The sequence below is a fragment of the Trichoderma aggressivum genome, assembly GCF_033847375.1.
Source record: "Trichoderma aggressivum f. europaeum strain CBS 100526 chromosome Unknown scaffold_075, whole genome shotgun sequence".
NCBI lineage: Eukaryota > Fungi > Ascomycota > Sordariomycetes > Hypocreales > Hypocreaceae > Trichoderma > Trichoderma aggressivum.
The window spans coordinates 50,082-64,160 of NW_026946441.1; the positions used below are offsets into that span (position 1 = coordinate 50,082).

At 51.9% G+C, this 14,079-nt stretch overlaps 4 protein-coding genes across 4 annotated transcripts; 2 read left to right on the top strand and 2 right to left on the bottom strand.

Moving 5' to 3' along the window:
- Positions 1-394: 394 nt before the first annotated feature.
- On the top strand, positions 395-1,717 carry Triagg1_10504 (uncharacterized protein; the record flags this gene model as incomplete). Its single annotated transcript, XM_062894583.1, has 1 exon — positions 395-1,717. One exon carries the CDS (start codon positions 395-397, stop codon positions 1,715-1,717), a length of 1,323 nt encoding a protein of 440 aa, XP_062750536.1.
- A 163-nt stretch (positions 1,718-1,880) lies between these two features.
- On the bottom strand, positions 1,881-3,201 carry Triagg1_10505 (uncharacterized protein; the record flags this gene model as incomplete). The annotated part of the gene is made up of 2 exons (XM_062894584.1): positions 1,881-2,783; positions 2,893-3,201. The coding sequence occupies 2 exons, from the start codon at positions 3,199-3,201 to the stop codon at positions 1,881-1,883; spliced, it is 1,212 nt and encodes a 403-aa protein (XP_062750537.1).
- A 1,800-nt stretch (positions 3,202-5,001) lies between these two features.
- On the top strand, positions 5,002-5,932 carry Triagg1_10506 (uncharacterized protein; the record flags this gene model as incomplete). The annotated part of the gene is made up of 2 exons (XM_062894585.1): positions 5,002-5,458; positions 5,532-5,932. 2 exons carry the CDS (start codon positions 5,002-5,004, stop codon positions 5,930-5,932), a joined length of 858 nt encoding a protein of 285 aa, XP_062750538.1.
- Positions 5,933-6,295: 363 nt separating this feature from the next.
- On the bottom strand, positions 6,296-11,118 carry Triagg1_10507 (uncharacterized protein; the record flags this gene model as incomplete). The annotated part of the gene is made up of 3 exons (XM_062894587.1): positions 6,296-7,747; positions 7,805-10,952; positions 11,009-11,118. The coding sequence occupies 3 exons, from the start codon at positions 11,116-11,118 to the stop codon at positions 6,296-6,298; spliced, it is 4,710 nt and encodes a 1,569-aa protein (XP_062750539.1).
- Positions 11,119-14,079: the final 2,961 nt, after the last annotated feature.

Below are 14,079 nucleotides of genomic sequence, written 5' to 3' on the forward strand. Positions count from 1 at the left end.
GACAACTCGAAATCCCTCACTATACCGGTTTCCGCGGGATAGCTTGTCTGGCACATTTGCCCCAACACGGACAAGCGGCAATTCAAATCGTTTTTACGATATTAGATTGGCAATTGTTGGTGAACTGCGAGAGAGATGACAGCCGAAGTGGATTTAGACATGTGATGGGTGGTTGATGCATTTTCTTGCATGGGGACGCCGATACAGGCCGCAGTTTGACTGCATCTCATGTTTCGGCTTCTTGTCTATCAACTGAAACTAACCAGTTTGCGTTGACAGCAAAGGGCGTGCAGTCAATTGATCTGCATTGAAACAGTCACATTCAGTTGAAAGAGCCTTTCAATTGAGCTCAATCAGCAACTCCAAACAGGAAAGAAAACAAGAAGAAAAAGTCATGCCTCCAAATCTCGACAACACCCTCGCAGCAATCCTCTCATCCCGCCTCTCCCAAGGCCGCCTCCGCCGCCTCACCACCCCATCCTCCGACTCTGTCGATTTCTCTTCAAACAGCTACCTGTCACTCTCCTCCAATCCCGCCGTCAAGGCCGCCTATGTGTCATTCATCCTGCCCCATCTGCAGTCATCCGGCTTCGGCCTCGGGTCCGGAGGCTCTCGCCTGCTAGACGGCAACTCGGCCTTCACAGAGGACCTGGAAAGAAGAATTGCCGAGTTTCACGGGGCTGATGCGGGATTGCTGTTCAATTCGGGGTTTGAGGCTAATACGGGGCTGTTCGCCTGCGTGCCGCAAAAGGGAGATGTCATTGTATACGACGAATTGATCCATGCGAGCGTTCATGATGGAATGAGATTAAGCAGGGCGCAGAGAATCGCCTTTGCGCATAACAAAGTATACGATGCAGCTGCGTCAAGCAAATACCCAAGCCTAGACTCTCTGTTGAAAAGTCTAGCACAAGACACCCAAGTGTCAAGCGGCAAGAAAAACATCTTCATCGCTGTTGAAGGCGTCTACAGCATGGACGGAGACCTCGCACCTTTACAAGCAATCGTCGAATGCGTAGAGAAAAGGCTACCCCGGGGAAACGGCTACGTGATTGTCGACGAGGCGCATTCCACGGGGATATTTGGCCGCCAAGGAAGAGGTCTCGTCTGTCAACTTGGGCTCGAAGACAGGACATGGGCTCGCGTACATACTTTTGGCAAAGCCATGGGCTGTTCCGGAGGTAAATTTCTCTTCAATCCTTTTCTGCGCATATATATGGATGCTAACAAGAGCTGCATAGCCATTGTCCTCTGCTCTTCCACGACGAGATCCTACCTCATCAACTACGCCCGCAGCTTCATCTACACCACAGCCATGGCCTTTCCCTCCCTCGCCAGCATACGCACAACCTACGACTTTCTCGCCCAAGGCCACGCAGACTCTCTCGTCCAAAACCTCCAATCACTCATCCATCACATGCACACGCTTCTCACTCAGCTCATTGAACGACATGGCCCATCGCCAGAACTCTTCCGCATTAACCCCGAGGCACCGCAGTCGCCCATCCTGCCGCTGCTTACGAGCCGGGCAAGGAATCTGGCGCAATACTGCCAGGAGAGAGGCTTCACTGTGAGGCCAATTGTAGCGCCTACTGTTCCAGCAGGGCAAGACAGAGTGAGAGTGTGTTTGCATGCTGGGAATACGGTGGAGGAAGTAGAGGGACTGTGTAGGGCAGTGGAAGAATGGGTGACGGGGGCTATAAAAAGTAAATTATGATGATGGAGACATGCATCTGTATAATAAGTGTATGTATATGTTTATATATTGATGGTGAAGTCTCACTCAAACCGCCCTCATGCCATCTTTCCTGTGACGATGTTTTGTTCCCTGGCCTCTCGTTTCATTGATTCTTCTCATAAGACATCTAAAGACTTGTACTCTAAACCTCCACGGGCTTCTTGTCAAAGCTCTTCATGGGCTCCAGTCCCCATCGGCCAAACATGGCGCTGTCCTCATCCCAACCGTTACACTCCGTCGTCAACATCTTCTCACCAGTGAAGATGGCGTTGGCACCAGCCATGAAGCACAGCGCCTGCTTCTCCTCCGACATGGTCTTGCGGCCAGCAGCAATGCGGATGATGGTTGCGGGCATCAAGAGACGAGCCGTAGCGATGGTTCGTAGCATGCTTGTAAAGGCAATGGGCTCGCGATCGCCAAGAGGCGTTCCCTTGATGGGCACCAGAGCGTTGACGGGGAAGCTCTCAGGGTGTTTGGGGAGTGTGGAAACGGTGTGCAGCAGACCGACTCGATCCTCAGATGATTCTCCCAAGCCGAGGATGCCGCCAGAGCAGACGTTGATGCCGGCATCGCGGACGTGTCCCAGCGTAGTCAGGCGCTCGTCGTACGATCTAGTCGAGATGACGGACGGATAGAACTCGCGGCTGGTGTCGACGTTGTGGTTGTAGGCGGTCAACCCAGCGTCCTTGAGCTGGCGAGCCTGTTCGGCATCAATCATGCCCAGCGTAACACACGCCTCCATGCCCAGGGCCTTGACGCCCTTGACCATCTCGACGACGTTCTTCAGGCCCGACTTGCGGCCGCGCATGTCACGCCAGGCGGCGCCCATGCAGAAGCGCGTGCTGCCGTTGTCTCGGGCCTGCCGGGCCGCCTCCAGCACGGACTCGACCGACTCCATCTTCTTGGCCTCGAGGCCCGTGTCCTTGGAGTAGCGCGACGACTGGGCGCAGTAGGAGCAGTCCTCGGAGCAGCCTCCGGTTTTGATGTTCATGAGAGTGCATAGCTGGACTTCGCCAGGGCTGTGGAAGCGACGGTGCAGAGCTCCCTATTGCATCGCACAATCAATCGTCAGTTTTTTGGTGTCCAGTATCAAAATCAAAATCATGCATCAATCCAATTCGTCTTCATGTAATAAATCGGTCGCAAGTTCTTACCGATTGGTACGTCAGCTCCAGCAGAGGCTGGTAGTAAATAGCGGCAATCTCCTCCCTGGTCCAGTTGTTTCGCGGCTTCGTCGCCGCCACCGCGTCTGCAAGCAGCTTCTTCCCATCCAGACCCGATTTCTGCTGCTGCGGGGGAGGGGGAGGGGGAGGGGCAGCTCCGAAGTTGAGGGGAGTCTCGACGGCGGTGCTGTGGCTGCGGCTGTTGTTTCTGTTGAGTCTCGCGGCTGCTGGAGCCTGCCAGAGCGGCCGCGAGAGGGATTGGGCCAGTCGCCCAGCTCTGAGCGTTGTCGAGGCCCTCATTGCTGCTGTGTTTGGGTTGTGTCTTGGAGTTGCTGGTTGTGAGAGTTGAAGAGCAACAGCCGAGATCCACGCCCCGGCTATAGCGACAGAACGAACTCGGAGCTACTGTAGCTTCAACGGGAGGGAGGATAGAATGGCTGATTGGCTTTCGGTTGAGAATGCGCACTTGAGCTTGCCGAGCTGCGGATCCCGACTGTATGCATGTACTGTAAATCAGAATCGGAGGCGTCAGAACTCGGCCCGGAGAGGAACAGAGAGGAACAGACTCTGCTCTATGCCGTACTGTATCCCCCGTCCTATCCCGTCATATCACTGCCTGTATCAGACACAACAACCGCCCTGTAGCTCTCCAGTATCAGCTCGAGCAACTCAAAGACGCTGCTAACACTCTCCAATCCGCTTACCTTCTCGGGACTCCGCATTGGCGGCTCGTCAACCGGCGGGGCCTCAACTATTCGCACCGTCTGCCCATTTTGTTGAGCTGCAGTTCCTCGAACGGCACAGCACAATCTGTCCGGCCGGTGTCATTTAGATGCGTAACACGATTCGAATCGGCTGCCGCGCTAGTTCTGCGCACTGCAGTGATGTGCGATGGGCGTGAAGGGCAGAAAAAGAAAAGGGCCTCGGCAGGGATTCGTCATTTCGGGGGAAGCAAATCCCAAGGCACGCGGGTGGCTTCGGTCCAGCTTGACGTGGCGAGCTCGGCACAAGCAAAGCAAAGTAAAGCAAAGCAAAGCAGAGGAGAGATTGGATTTCTCCGTGTCTTTGGGGCGGCATAAAGAGCATCAAGATCCGTCGTCACAAGCAAGTCTTGCATTGTACCGGAGTGCTGCTGCACGGACCAAAAACGATGGAGTGAAATGCTGAAAGAAAAACCCGCTGCGGTCCGGATGATTTCAGGCCTGGATCCAATCCAATCAATCACTCTTGAATCTCAACTCTGAGTCTGGCAAGACAAAGTACATGTAATAAGTGCCTGCAGCTCAGTTTGGATGATTCACCATCAACAGGTTCGAGGAAACGTGATTCCAAATCTCAGTCAGCAAAACGCGGCACACGAGTCTCCAAATCTGGTAAAAAAGTTGTGTAGCTGCAGCCACTGCCGGAGATTTTCTTGGTTCTGAGTCATGGATGCTGGAACAACCAGATCGAGCCGAGAGCATCTCTTGATGGATGAATTTTGGAATCACAAAGTCTATTCCATGTACCTTGTCTGCACTGGGTTGAATTGTTGATGTATCAACTAAACCTCAATGGCTATTTGATCAAAATCAACATTTGTTTGAGCTTCAAGCCCCTCTCTCCCTCATGATGCCTGTTGCTCTACAACCACCAGATCAAAGCGACAGCCGAATCCTCCCCAAAACCCAGCTGCATTCCCCTCACACATACATACGGAGTAGTCATCATTCATACTCACTACTGCCTGCAGAATCTCTGCATCTATTTCCGAATCTCGCAACTGCTGCCCTAGCCCATGGCGTCATGCGCCTCCATATAGCGAGCTTGCGGGGGTCTCTCGCACTTTGATGCTCAGTCGCCGCATTACTGACAAACCCAAAGGCTGAATGGCGTACTGTAGCTTAGCTAGGATTCCGTCCCATCACGCAACTTTCAAAATGCAACCCGCCCTGGGCCCTGGGTTTTTCTATTTAGATCGCGCTGCTTGCACGTCTGTTCCATTGCCCTCGTTTCTGTTTCTTCAATCTTAATCTTATACCCACAGACTCTGTAGATAAACTCACCGTCAATACATATTTACCGCCGTCATGTCTCGCCCTGGAGCTCCCGGATCAGAGTATGTCACTGCTTACATCCTCCTCACCTCCAACCTCACCATCACCAACTCAACTCTTCACATTCAACCACCAGCTAACTCTCAACTCTCCCTCCAGCCTCTCCATCCTCGCAACCCACTTCCTCAAACAAGGCCCCAACAAAGTCCTCCCCACGCCTCGCCGCATCCGCGTCGTCTTCAACAACACCACCATCGTGGACACCACCAGCGCCGTCCTCGTCTGGGAGCACGAATACTACCCCAACTACTACATCCCCGAATCCGAGATCAAAAACGCCACCCTCAAGGACGTCCAGCCCGTCAAAGGCGAATCCGATGCCTCCGCACGAGTCGCCGTCGCCGAGCTCACCGTCGCCGGGAGAGACGACATCCCATCGAAGACGACAAACCGGGTGCTTCGATTCGACAGCAGCTGGGGAGAACTAGCAAGCCTAGTGAGGATAGAATTCGCAGCAGCAGGTGAGATTTTGCTCCCTTTTCCTTTCACCTCTCCTCTTTCATCGTCCCTCCAATATACTAACATCAAAAAAAGACACCTGGCTCGAAGAAGACCTCCCCATCTACGGCCACCCCAAAGACCCCTTCAAGCGCATCGACATCCTCCCCTCCACCCGCCCCATCGAGGTCCGCATCGCCGGCAAGACCGTCGCAAAGGCCTCCTTCGCAAACCACCTCCACGAGACCGGCCTCAGAATCCGTTACTACCTGCCCCTCGGCGCCGTCGATCCCGCCATCCTCCGCCCCAGCACAACAACCACCTACTGCCCTTATAAGGGAACCGCCGAGTACTACGACGTTGTGCTTGATGGAAAGGAGTACAAGGACATTATTTGGTACTACAAGTCGACTCTCCATGAGAGCGCGGCCATTGCTGGACTCGTGTCGTTTTACAACGAAAAGGTGGAGATTCTTTTGGATGGCAAGCTGGTGTAAACCGATCCGGCGGGAGAAATCAATCACTTTACTCACTTGTGATCCAACGACTTCAAGATTGGACATTGTTTAAAATAACTGGAGATATGAGACAGGAACAAGGAAAGTAGATGCTGCCACGCCCTCGGATTGCAACCTCTACAAATTTAGAATGAAGAGTTGCGTATCTAGGTAGTTTGACACCATTTCCTCTAGAAATCTTTGAAATATTACAAGTACAAATAACCCATTCCCTCACATTATTCGCCATCATCGTGTATATCCAAAACATTACCCTTTGAAAGAACCCGGAAGAAAAGACGCTACATCTATTACATCACTATATTCTCAATCTCCCATCACACCCCCTGCGTTCATATTCATTCACCATCGTCGACTGACAGCCGTCTTCTTCACATACAGCAGCAGCCTATTTCCAGCACCGCAGTATTCCGTAGAGTTTCCAGCGCACACAACATTACACTCATCAACCGTCACATTCTTGCCCGGCGTAGAGTCTTCCCAGCCTGCGAGATTCACAGTGTCGCCACACCAACACTCTTGGCCATACTCGACGCCAGCATACTTGTACTGCGCACAGTGAGAGAAGCAGACCTGGGGCGTCATTATGGTGTCGTTGTTGTAAGCTTGATTGTCCATCAGTTTGCCCGCCGAAGGCTCAGCGAAACATCCGTAGAAGGTGTAGTTCTTGTTGCCCTGGAAGATGACGGGGTCCGTAACACCACTGGGCGTTGTCGGGGTGCTAGATGGCTCACTAGGTGCTGTTGGACTGCTAGATGGTGATGCAGTTGTTGTGGCATTCAACAAGAGCTTGTATAGCTCGAGTCTGGATCCAGCGCCGCAGAATTCCTTGTCGTTGCCAGTGCAAGTGAACGAGCAGTCATCTTGATTAGCAGCCCTTTGGCTGCCTTCCTTCAAGACATTACCGCAATAGCACTCCCTACCATACTCGGTTCCAAAGTAAGTGAAGCCTTTGCAGAAATCAGCGCAAGACTCGAGCGTCATCGAGTCGTCAGCATACATTTGCTCAACGATGGCTCGATCGTTGGGCGGCTCCTCCCAGCATCCCTGGTATGTGTAACCTTTGACATATTTTTTGATCGCGGGGCCGGTAGGAGTTGCAATCGACGTAGTCGATGAACTCGCAGAGATAGTAGTTGCGGGTACAGTGGTTACGGGCACAGAGGTTGTGGTGGCCAACTTCTTGAGCTGGTAAACGTTGAGCCTGTTGGGACCACCACAATACTCTGTCGAGTTGCCGTTACAAGTCATGCTGCAGTCTTCAATAGGGGCGGGAATAGACCCCGTGCCAAATGAATTATCGCACCAGCATTCTCCTCCGTATTCAAGGCCGGCATAGTTGTAGCCGTCTGCCTTGCACGCCTGCAGACAGTCGGCGACCGTCTGGTTGGCTGTCTCGATGAAATTGGCAAGAGCTCGGGCGTCTGTCGCTTCGGTATAGCATCCGATGCTTCCGTAGCCATCTTGCCCGGGATTAACAACTGGGCCAGTGGGCGTCGGGCTGCTAGAGGAAACACTCGTTGTAGTTGCAATTGCCGTGGTGCTTTCGTCTGGGGGAGAAGTGGTCGTGCTCTCATCAAGGGACGTAGTGGTACTTTCGCTCGGGGGAGAAGTAACAGTGGCTGTTCCAACAGTGGTAGAAGCTGCCGTGGATACAATGGTAGTGTCGAGTTTATACACGTTGAGACGATTCGGGCCGCCACAATATTCGGTAGAATTGTCATTGCAAGTCATTGCACAATCTGTGATGGGAGCAGAAACTGCTCCGTCACCAAAAGAATCACCGCACCAGCACTAGGACACAAGGTTAGCAGCTCACCATCGAAAACTAGCATTATTTAAATGACTCACCTCGCCTCCATATTCAACACCAGCATAAGTGTAATGATCAACTTTGCAGGCATCAACACATTGAGCCACAGTCCGCTTATCAGTTTCCACTCCATGGGGAAGAGCACGCGCGTCGGAAGCTTCGGTGTAGCATCCAATACTGGCATAACCATCAACGCCGGGATTGACAGCAGGGCCTCCGGTGGGTGGTGGAGGATTTGTTGAGCCATCACCAGGTTGAAGGGCATCGGCAAAGACTGAAATATACGCCGCAGTACCATCGCCGTTTCCACCGCACACCTGATTAATGTCTCCGCCACAGTAGTAATTACAGTTGGAGTCGTCCACCTTGAGATTGGGAATGGTGTTGCCTCCCCAGCACTCTGTATGGTATTGAGTGCCACAGTAGGCATAATCCTTCTCGGCGCACGCAGAAACACACATAGCGTTAGTGCTGTCATCACTTCCGTAAAGCTGGTTGGAAAGTTGGCGGTCTGGATTGTTCTCCTTGTAGCATCCGATATATCGGTATCGGCTCTGGTCGTTGTTGGGCAGCAGAGGAGGAGCCTGCTCTGACACAGCCTGACAGAAAAACTGGATAAACTGCTTTCCGAGGCTCGGGTCGTTGGTGTTCAAAGTCCACTGTGCAGTGCCGTTATAAGGATCGACATCCCACTGAGATTTGGGGACGGTACATGTGAGAGTGGCATTCGCACTCTCTCCTGGAGCCAATGACGTTCCCTCTGCAAGGTCTACCTGGTTGATGGCTCGAATGAGACCGGCAACGCCAAAGGGTGGCTTTGAAACGGTAAGAGACAGGTTGACACCGCCCTTTGTTGCATTGTTGGTAATGCGGAACTTGAGCGAGCGACCATTGTTCTGGGTAACATTTCCAAAGGTAAAAGGAGTGCCATTGACATACCTTGTCCAACCAGACTCATCAGGGGTCTGAAACTCAAGCAGTGCAACGGCAGCAGGGCCGGAAGAACCAGCGATAGAAACCGTCTGGTTGCCACCGTTGGATACAAACGTGACAAAGCCGGAGAAAGTACCACTTTCGGAGCCATCAAACTGAATCTGGATGGCGGCACTCGATTGAGGTCCGAGAGAAGTAGGCATCTTCTGGAAAGTAAACTTGCCTACTGTTAAATTGCCCGAACCGCCCCATGTTTGCCAAGGGCCAGAGGAGCTATTTGATGAATACAGAACGCTCTGGATAGTCAGAGGTCCATTTCCAAGATTGTTGAGTATCAGAGTTTCTGTAACGCCGTCGGGGTCCTGCCCAGTAACAACACCTTGGAAGGTGATTGTCGTTGGGGCTGCAGACAGAAGAGGGCCAGGGCTTCGGCCAGTTCCAGTCAGTCGAGCGTGGGTATTGGGGCTGTAGCCGGCAACACCATTCGTGGTGTTGACAACAATATCGTTTGAGATGAGACCAACAGCGGTTGGACTGAACTTGGCTTGGACAGTAAAGGACTCGCCTTCTGCTAGCTGGAGAGGTGTGTTGGGAAGACCGGATATGCCAAAGTCTTTGGAAGAGTCAAGCCCAACGCCAGTGACCGTAATGTCAATCAGGGCCGTGCATTCGACAGACTGGGAAGCGCTGGATGTTTTCAAATCGACATTTCCAAAGGCAACAGGAGATGTACAGTTGAGAGGTGCGTTGACGGGCGATCCGAAACCGTAGAAAAGGCCCTGGTTGGTACCGACGTACACAATGCCATCACCAAAGACAGGTCGGGTGAACTTCATGACGCCAGGGATGTTGAACGAATTAATCATGTTGAGCAGGCCATTCTTGGGGACGGCGTCGTAGATGCGGAGATTCAAACCTTGAACGTCCGTCACCCAGAGAAGACCAGTTCCCGGCTGACCGTTGAGAGATGTGGTGGTTCCATGGCTGACGCCGAGGATGTAGGCATTCGTTTCGGGAGTCGTGGCAACCTTGGTAAACGAAGCAACACCATCGGTACATGAAAACTTGAAGACATTGGACGGGTGTTGGATAACGTTGATGTAGATGTAACCGCCTTCTAGAGGATAGACACCGGCGCCGGCGTAGACGGAGTTGTCGTTCTGGTAGACTTGGATAGCATCATCCAAATTGTTGGGTCCGTTTCTGTAGCCACCCAAGTTGTCCAAATTCAACCAGTATGTCTTGCCGCTTTTGCCAGTAACAACGCCAATGCGCTTTACATCGCCACAAGCGAATTCGCTCGGCAGGATCTCGAGAGGGCTGGTGCCGAGATCTTTATCAGCACCGTCCAAGGCTTGTTTCTCCCAGGGCATGAAGAAATCCACCAGACTCAGACTACCGTTCGAGTTGATTGTCATGTGAACAGCCGCCTCTTCCAACGACGTGGGGGGATTGAAGCCCTTGACGGGAACGTTGGCTAGTTGAGATGCGTAGCCGTTTCCAGTCGCGTACCAAATAGAGCCAGCATCATCAGAGGCAATGCCTCCGCCAGACATCCAAACGCCTGCTCCTTTGATATCGTTTGCAATGCCCTTGCCTTCCATGGCGTAGTGCTCAACCACCTTGCCAGTAGTCTTGTCCCAGCCCATGATCCAGCCGGTGAAATTGTACTGGACGCAATGTGACGCAAACCCACCGTATATAAACTGACCGCTATGAAGCAGGGCGGTTCGTTGGAGGTGAATTCCACCAGTGAACATTCGCAAGTCGTTGTTGCGGGCAATAATTCCATCAAGAGGAACTGGAAAGTTGGGCCTCTCGCTGAGATCATTGGCGTCTAACGCGTGAATAAAGTATCGGCCAGCATCACGGCCCTGCGGCACGTTGACTGCCGTTTGGTCGACATATGTCTTTGAGGTATAGTAGATGGTGTCGGTATCAGGATCAATCACACCCGTTGCCGTGATTCCAATGTTGGGATTGATGTCAACGCATCCATCAAGGTCTGCAGCCAAGAAAGGGATGTGAAGATTCCTGGAGGCCACAATGTCGCCCGTCTTTGCGTCGAGCTTGTAAACATTGTTCTGTTGTGTGGCTATATACACATACTGCTTAGTCCCGCCGCTGGGCGTATAGACGAGAGGCTGAGAAAAGATTTGCTCGGCAGAACCGGCGTAGGTGCCGGGAAGTCGAGTTTGGAACAGTTGACCAAATGAAGAACTCCCAACGACGGAGGGATCCATGTTGTGGTTGCTGCTTGTACATTAGCTGCTGTACGGGTTCAATACGAGATGGGGGGGTTATCCTACGTTTGGTATCCAGTTCTGGAATTGTCACCACCCCAAGTGATGGTGTCGGTCGAAGCCAGGCCCTTGGCCAGGCCGACAAAGGCCGTGATGAACAGCACAGCCAGCCCCATTGCTGCAGGTTTCAACGATGGGACAAGGAGTTGTTGATGGCCAGCACCAAGCGAAGTAGGGGAGACTGGCTCTTCTTAAGGAAACGAAACGATCGATAACCAAGCCGTCCATGGAGAGTGAAATCTCAGCGCCAAGCAGTCGATACCGGATTTCGGGTCACCAAAAGCTGAACCACGCTGTCCGACCAGGGATCGAGCCGCAGGGTCTGTACTTGGCATCTTGCCATCTTATCCGGTCCCCTGCTTTGCGCCTTCGCCTTTGCCATGGCTGGTCGGTGGAGACGCGGCTCGACGATGCTGGCAATATTGGATGGAAGCGTTAGCCATCGGTGCGACGTGGACGGCAGACCCTCTCAGTCCAGCAGAGGCAGCCCGAGGCCAGCTGGAAAATATCCAACGCACGAGCCCAACCAATCCCACTCTCGCCGTGTGCCGGTCCATGTGGGAATGACAACGAACCAGGGGGTTGAGGCAAGTCTCCGCGGCGTGTGTGGATTCGAGGTTGAGGGAGCAAAGAAGAAGAGAACGGGCGTGGGCCAAACACAAACACAGCCCGAGGACTTCGGGACCTTTGCAAGACGCCACGAGCAGAGCCAGTAGCCGCATAGAGCCTGGCGTCAGGCCTGTCAGTGCTCAGACGGGGCTCTAATCAGAGCCATCCGCGCTCTAATAGCGGGTGCCTGACAGCATCGGACCCCTGCAAGCTCGGTGGCGCATGCGGCATAGGGGTGCCTGGACAGTTAAATCGATCTCGAGGGTCCAAGACATTTGATGCCGGAGACATGCAGTATTAGAGCCGCATTTATGCCAAGTTGTCGCAGTGACACTGTAGAGAACAATGGAAGGATGAATCATACATAGATGCAGCAGTGAGACAATGAAGTACAGACGACTAGGTGATGGTGAATGGAGATTAATACCCATACGTGTAGATAAGATCCATGTACACGCGTGGATGTAATCAAGAGTTCGTGCCAGGGGGGTTCCACAGTGGACAAAGAAGCATGTTTAGATGCATCATTCAGGTTCGCCGATCCGTCCCTTGTACATAGTACAAGGCAGTCTGGGTTCATCACGGGTCTACATATCTAGCATCAAATGTACAGGTCCAAGACTTGATACAAACACAATGCTCAAGTGATGACTTGCACTCGGAACATAAACTTTGCTCTGGACCAAAAAAAGAAGCATCGGCAGTTCAGCTTCTTCCCGCCCCCAACGCCTCACCAGGATTAATTTCCACCGCCGCTCACACAATCAGCCAGCAATCAATATTTGGCGGCACAATCAATAGCTGCCATCCCGCACATACAGTTTCCCTCTCAGCTCTGCCGCAAGTTTGCCATGAAGGCGTCGAGTCCTGCATATGCCGATAACCTTGTCTTAGATGTGTAACACAACAGCAATCTATCCCTTGGGATGCCCAGCTGAGGCTGCTTGCGCCCCCAACTTGCCGCTGCCAAATTTGGAAGCCAAGGTCTGGCATCTCTTGATTTGGGAATATTGGATGCAGGTCCATGTATGCAACCAGCACTTGTCCGGTATCCCCCATCAAATGTAGGTACATGTATTCTTCTCACTCTCAACAGCTGTGCACCCTGGAAGCACGCAGGTGAGATTGCAGACCCCTGCCTCAACCTGGCCCCGCGTGGTCGGAAGATTGCCATGATGGCTTTTATTGGTAGCACAAAGGATATTACCGACCATGGCACTCATTCTTATCTGGCAAAAGAGAAGAGTGCCAATTTTGGAATCCCACGATCTTATTCGGCCTTCAGCACAGACAACCAGCAGGGTTCCAATCTTTCCTTGTTACGATACGCCCCAACTGAATAGCTGAACAGCTTTGGATAGCAGCAGTATCTGAATAGAAAGAAAAGAAAAGTCTAGACGCCCGGCTAAAAACAGAAACACGGGAGTATTGATCAATTCCTATCCCGCTCGCTTCCCAATTTAATTCCCGGTGGCAATGGCAGGTCTTGGCTGCGTCAAAACCGATATCGCTCGTCATCTTCTAGGGTATGTATCAATCAAGTGCGGTTGCATTCATGGGAATACCTTTGTATCAGCAACCATTTTCGAATATATTGGTGGCGAAAGAGAAAAAAAAATTCACTCATCAATTTCAGCTCCGTTGCTATCATGAGCAAATGCGTCCTGAGAAATAATCACCAAGGCTATCTGGATACATGAATTCGCCCGCATTAGTGGGAGTTCGCAGTTAATTCCATGGCAGCATTGTAGTAGCAAGAGTGCACGCACAAGATAACAGAGTACATGGTCAGAGGTCAGATCAAGGCTTAGAGTTGTTTTCAGGTGTGACTCAATAGCATATTGATATCTAAAAATGTGCAATCAATTATCATATTATACCTATAGATTAGATGCAGTCACACATGGGCAGCAGTATTTAAGTCATGTACTCATTTTGCATGAACAATGGAGGCAAAAACGTAGCCGTCTTGAAAGAGGGAGAGCACCGAGTCGCCCAGAATACCTACAAAGCCCCAGACATGAATGGTACGCCCCATAATGACGGTAATACTGCTTAGAGCCAGGGCGGCGATGGTACTGACGACCAGACGTTGGAGTACGCAGCCGAGGTAGACATAACGACCCGAAAATACCTGTAAATCTTGTGATTGACGGCAAACGTGATACCAACGGTGGTGAAAACGACTTCACTATATTAGTCAATATCGTCCGACTTATGGAAGTCGCTGGTAGTTACAAGAATTGCCGTAATCACGATGTAGTGTTGTGAATATCATTCCTATCAGAGATGAGTAGTAAGGGAACAATGTTCGAAGTGTTCGTTAGATCTATTGCAGCCATTAGAGTTGGCAGGAACATGTTCAACAGAATCAAGCCCAGTCCCAGATCTCCGTCTTCCTTTTCTTCATTGTTGAGTTTGTGCTCATCGGTCTTCTGAAACATATCGGTGGCAGCTCGAGGCTGTTA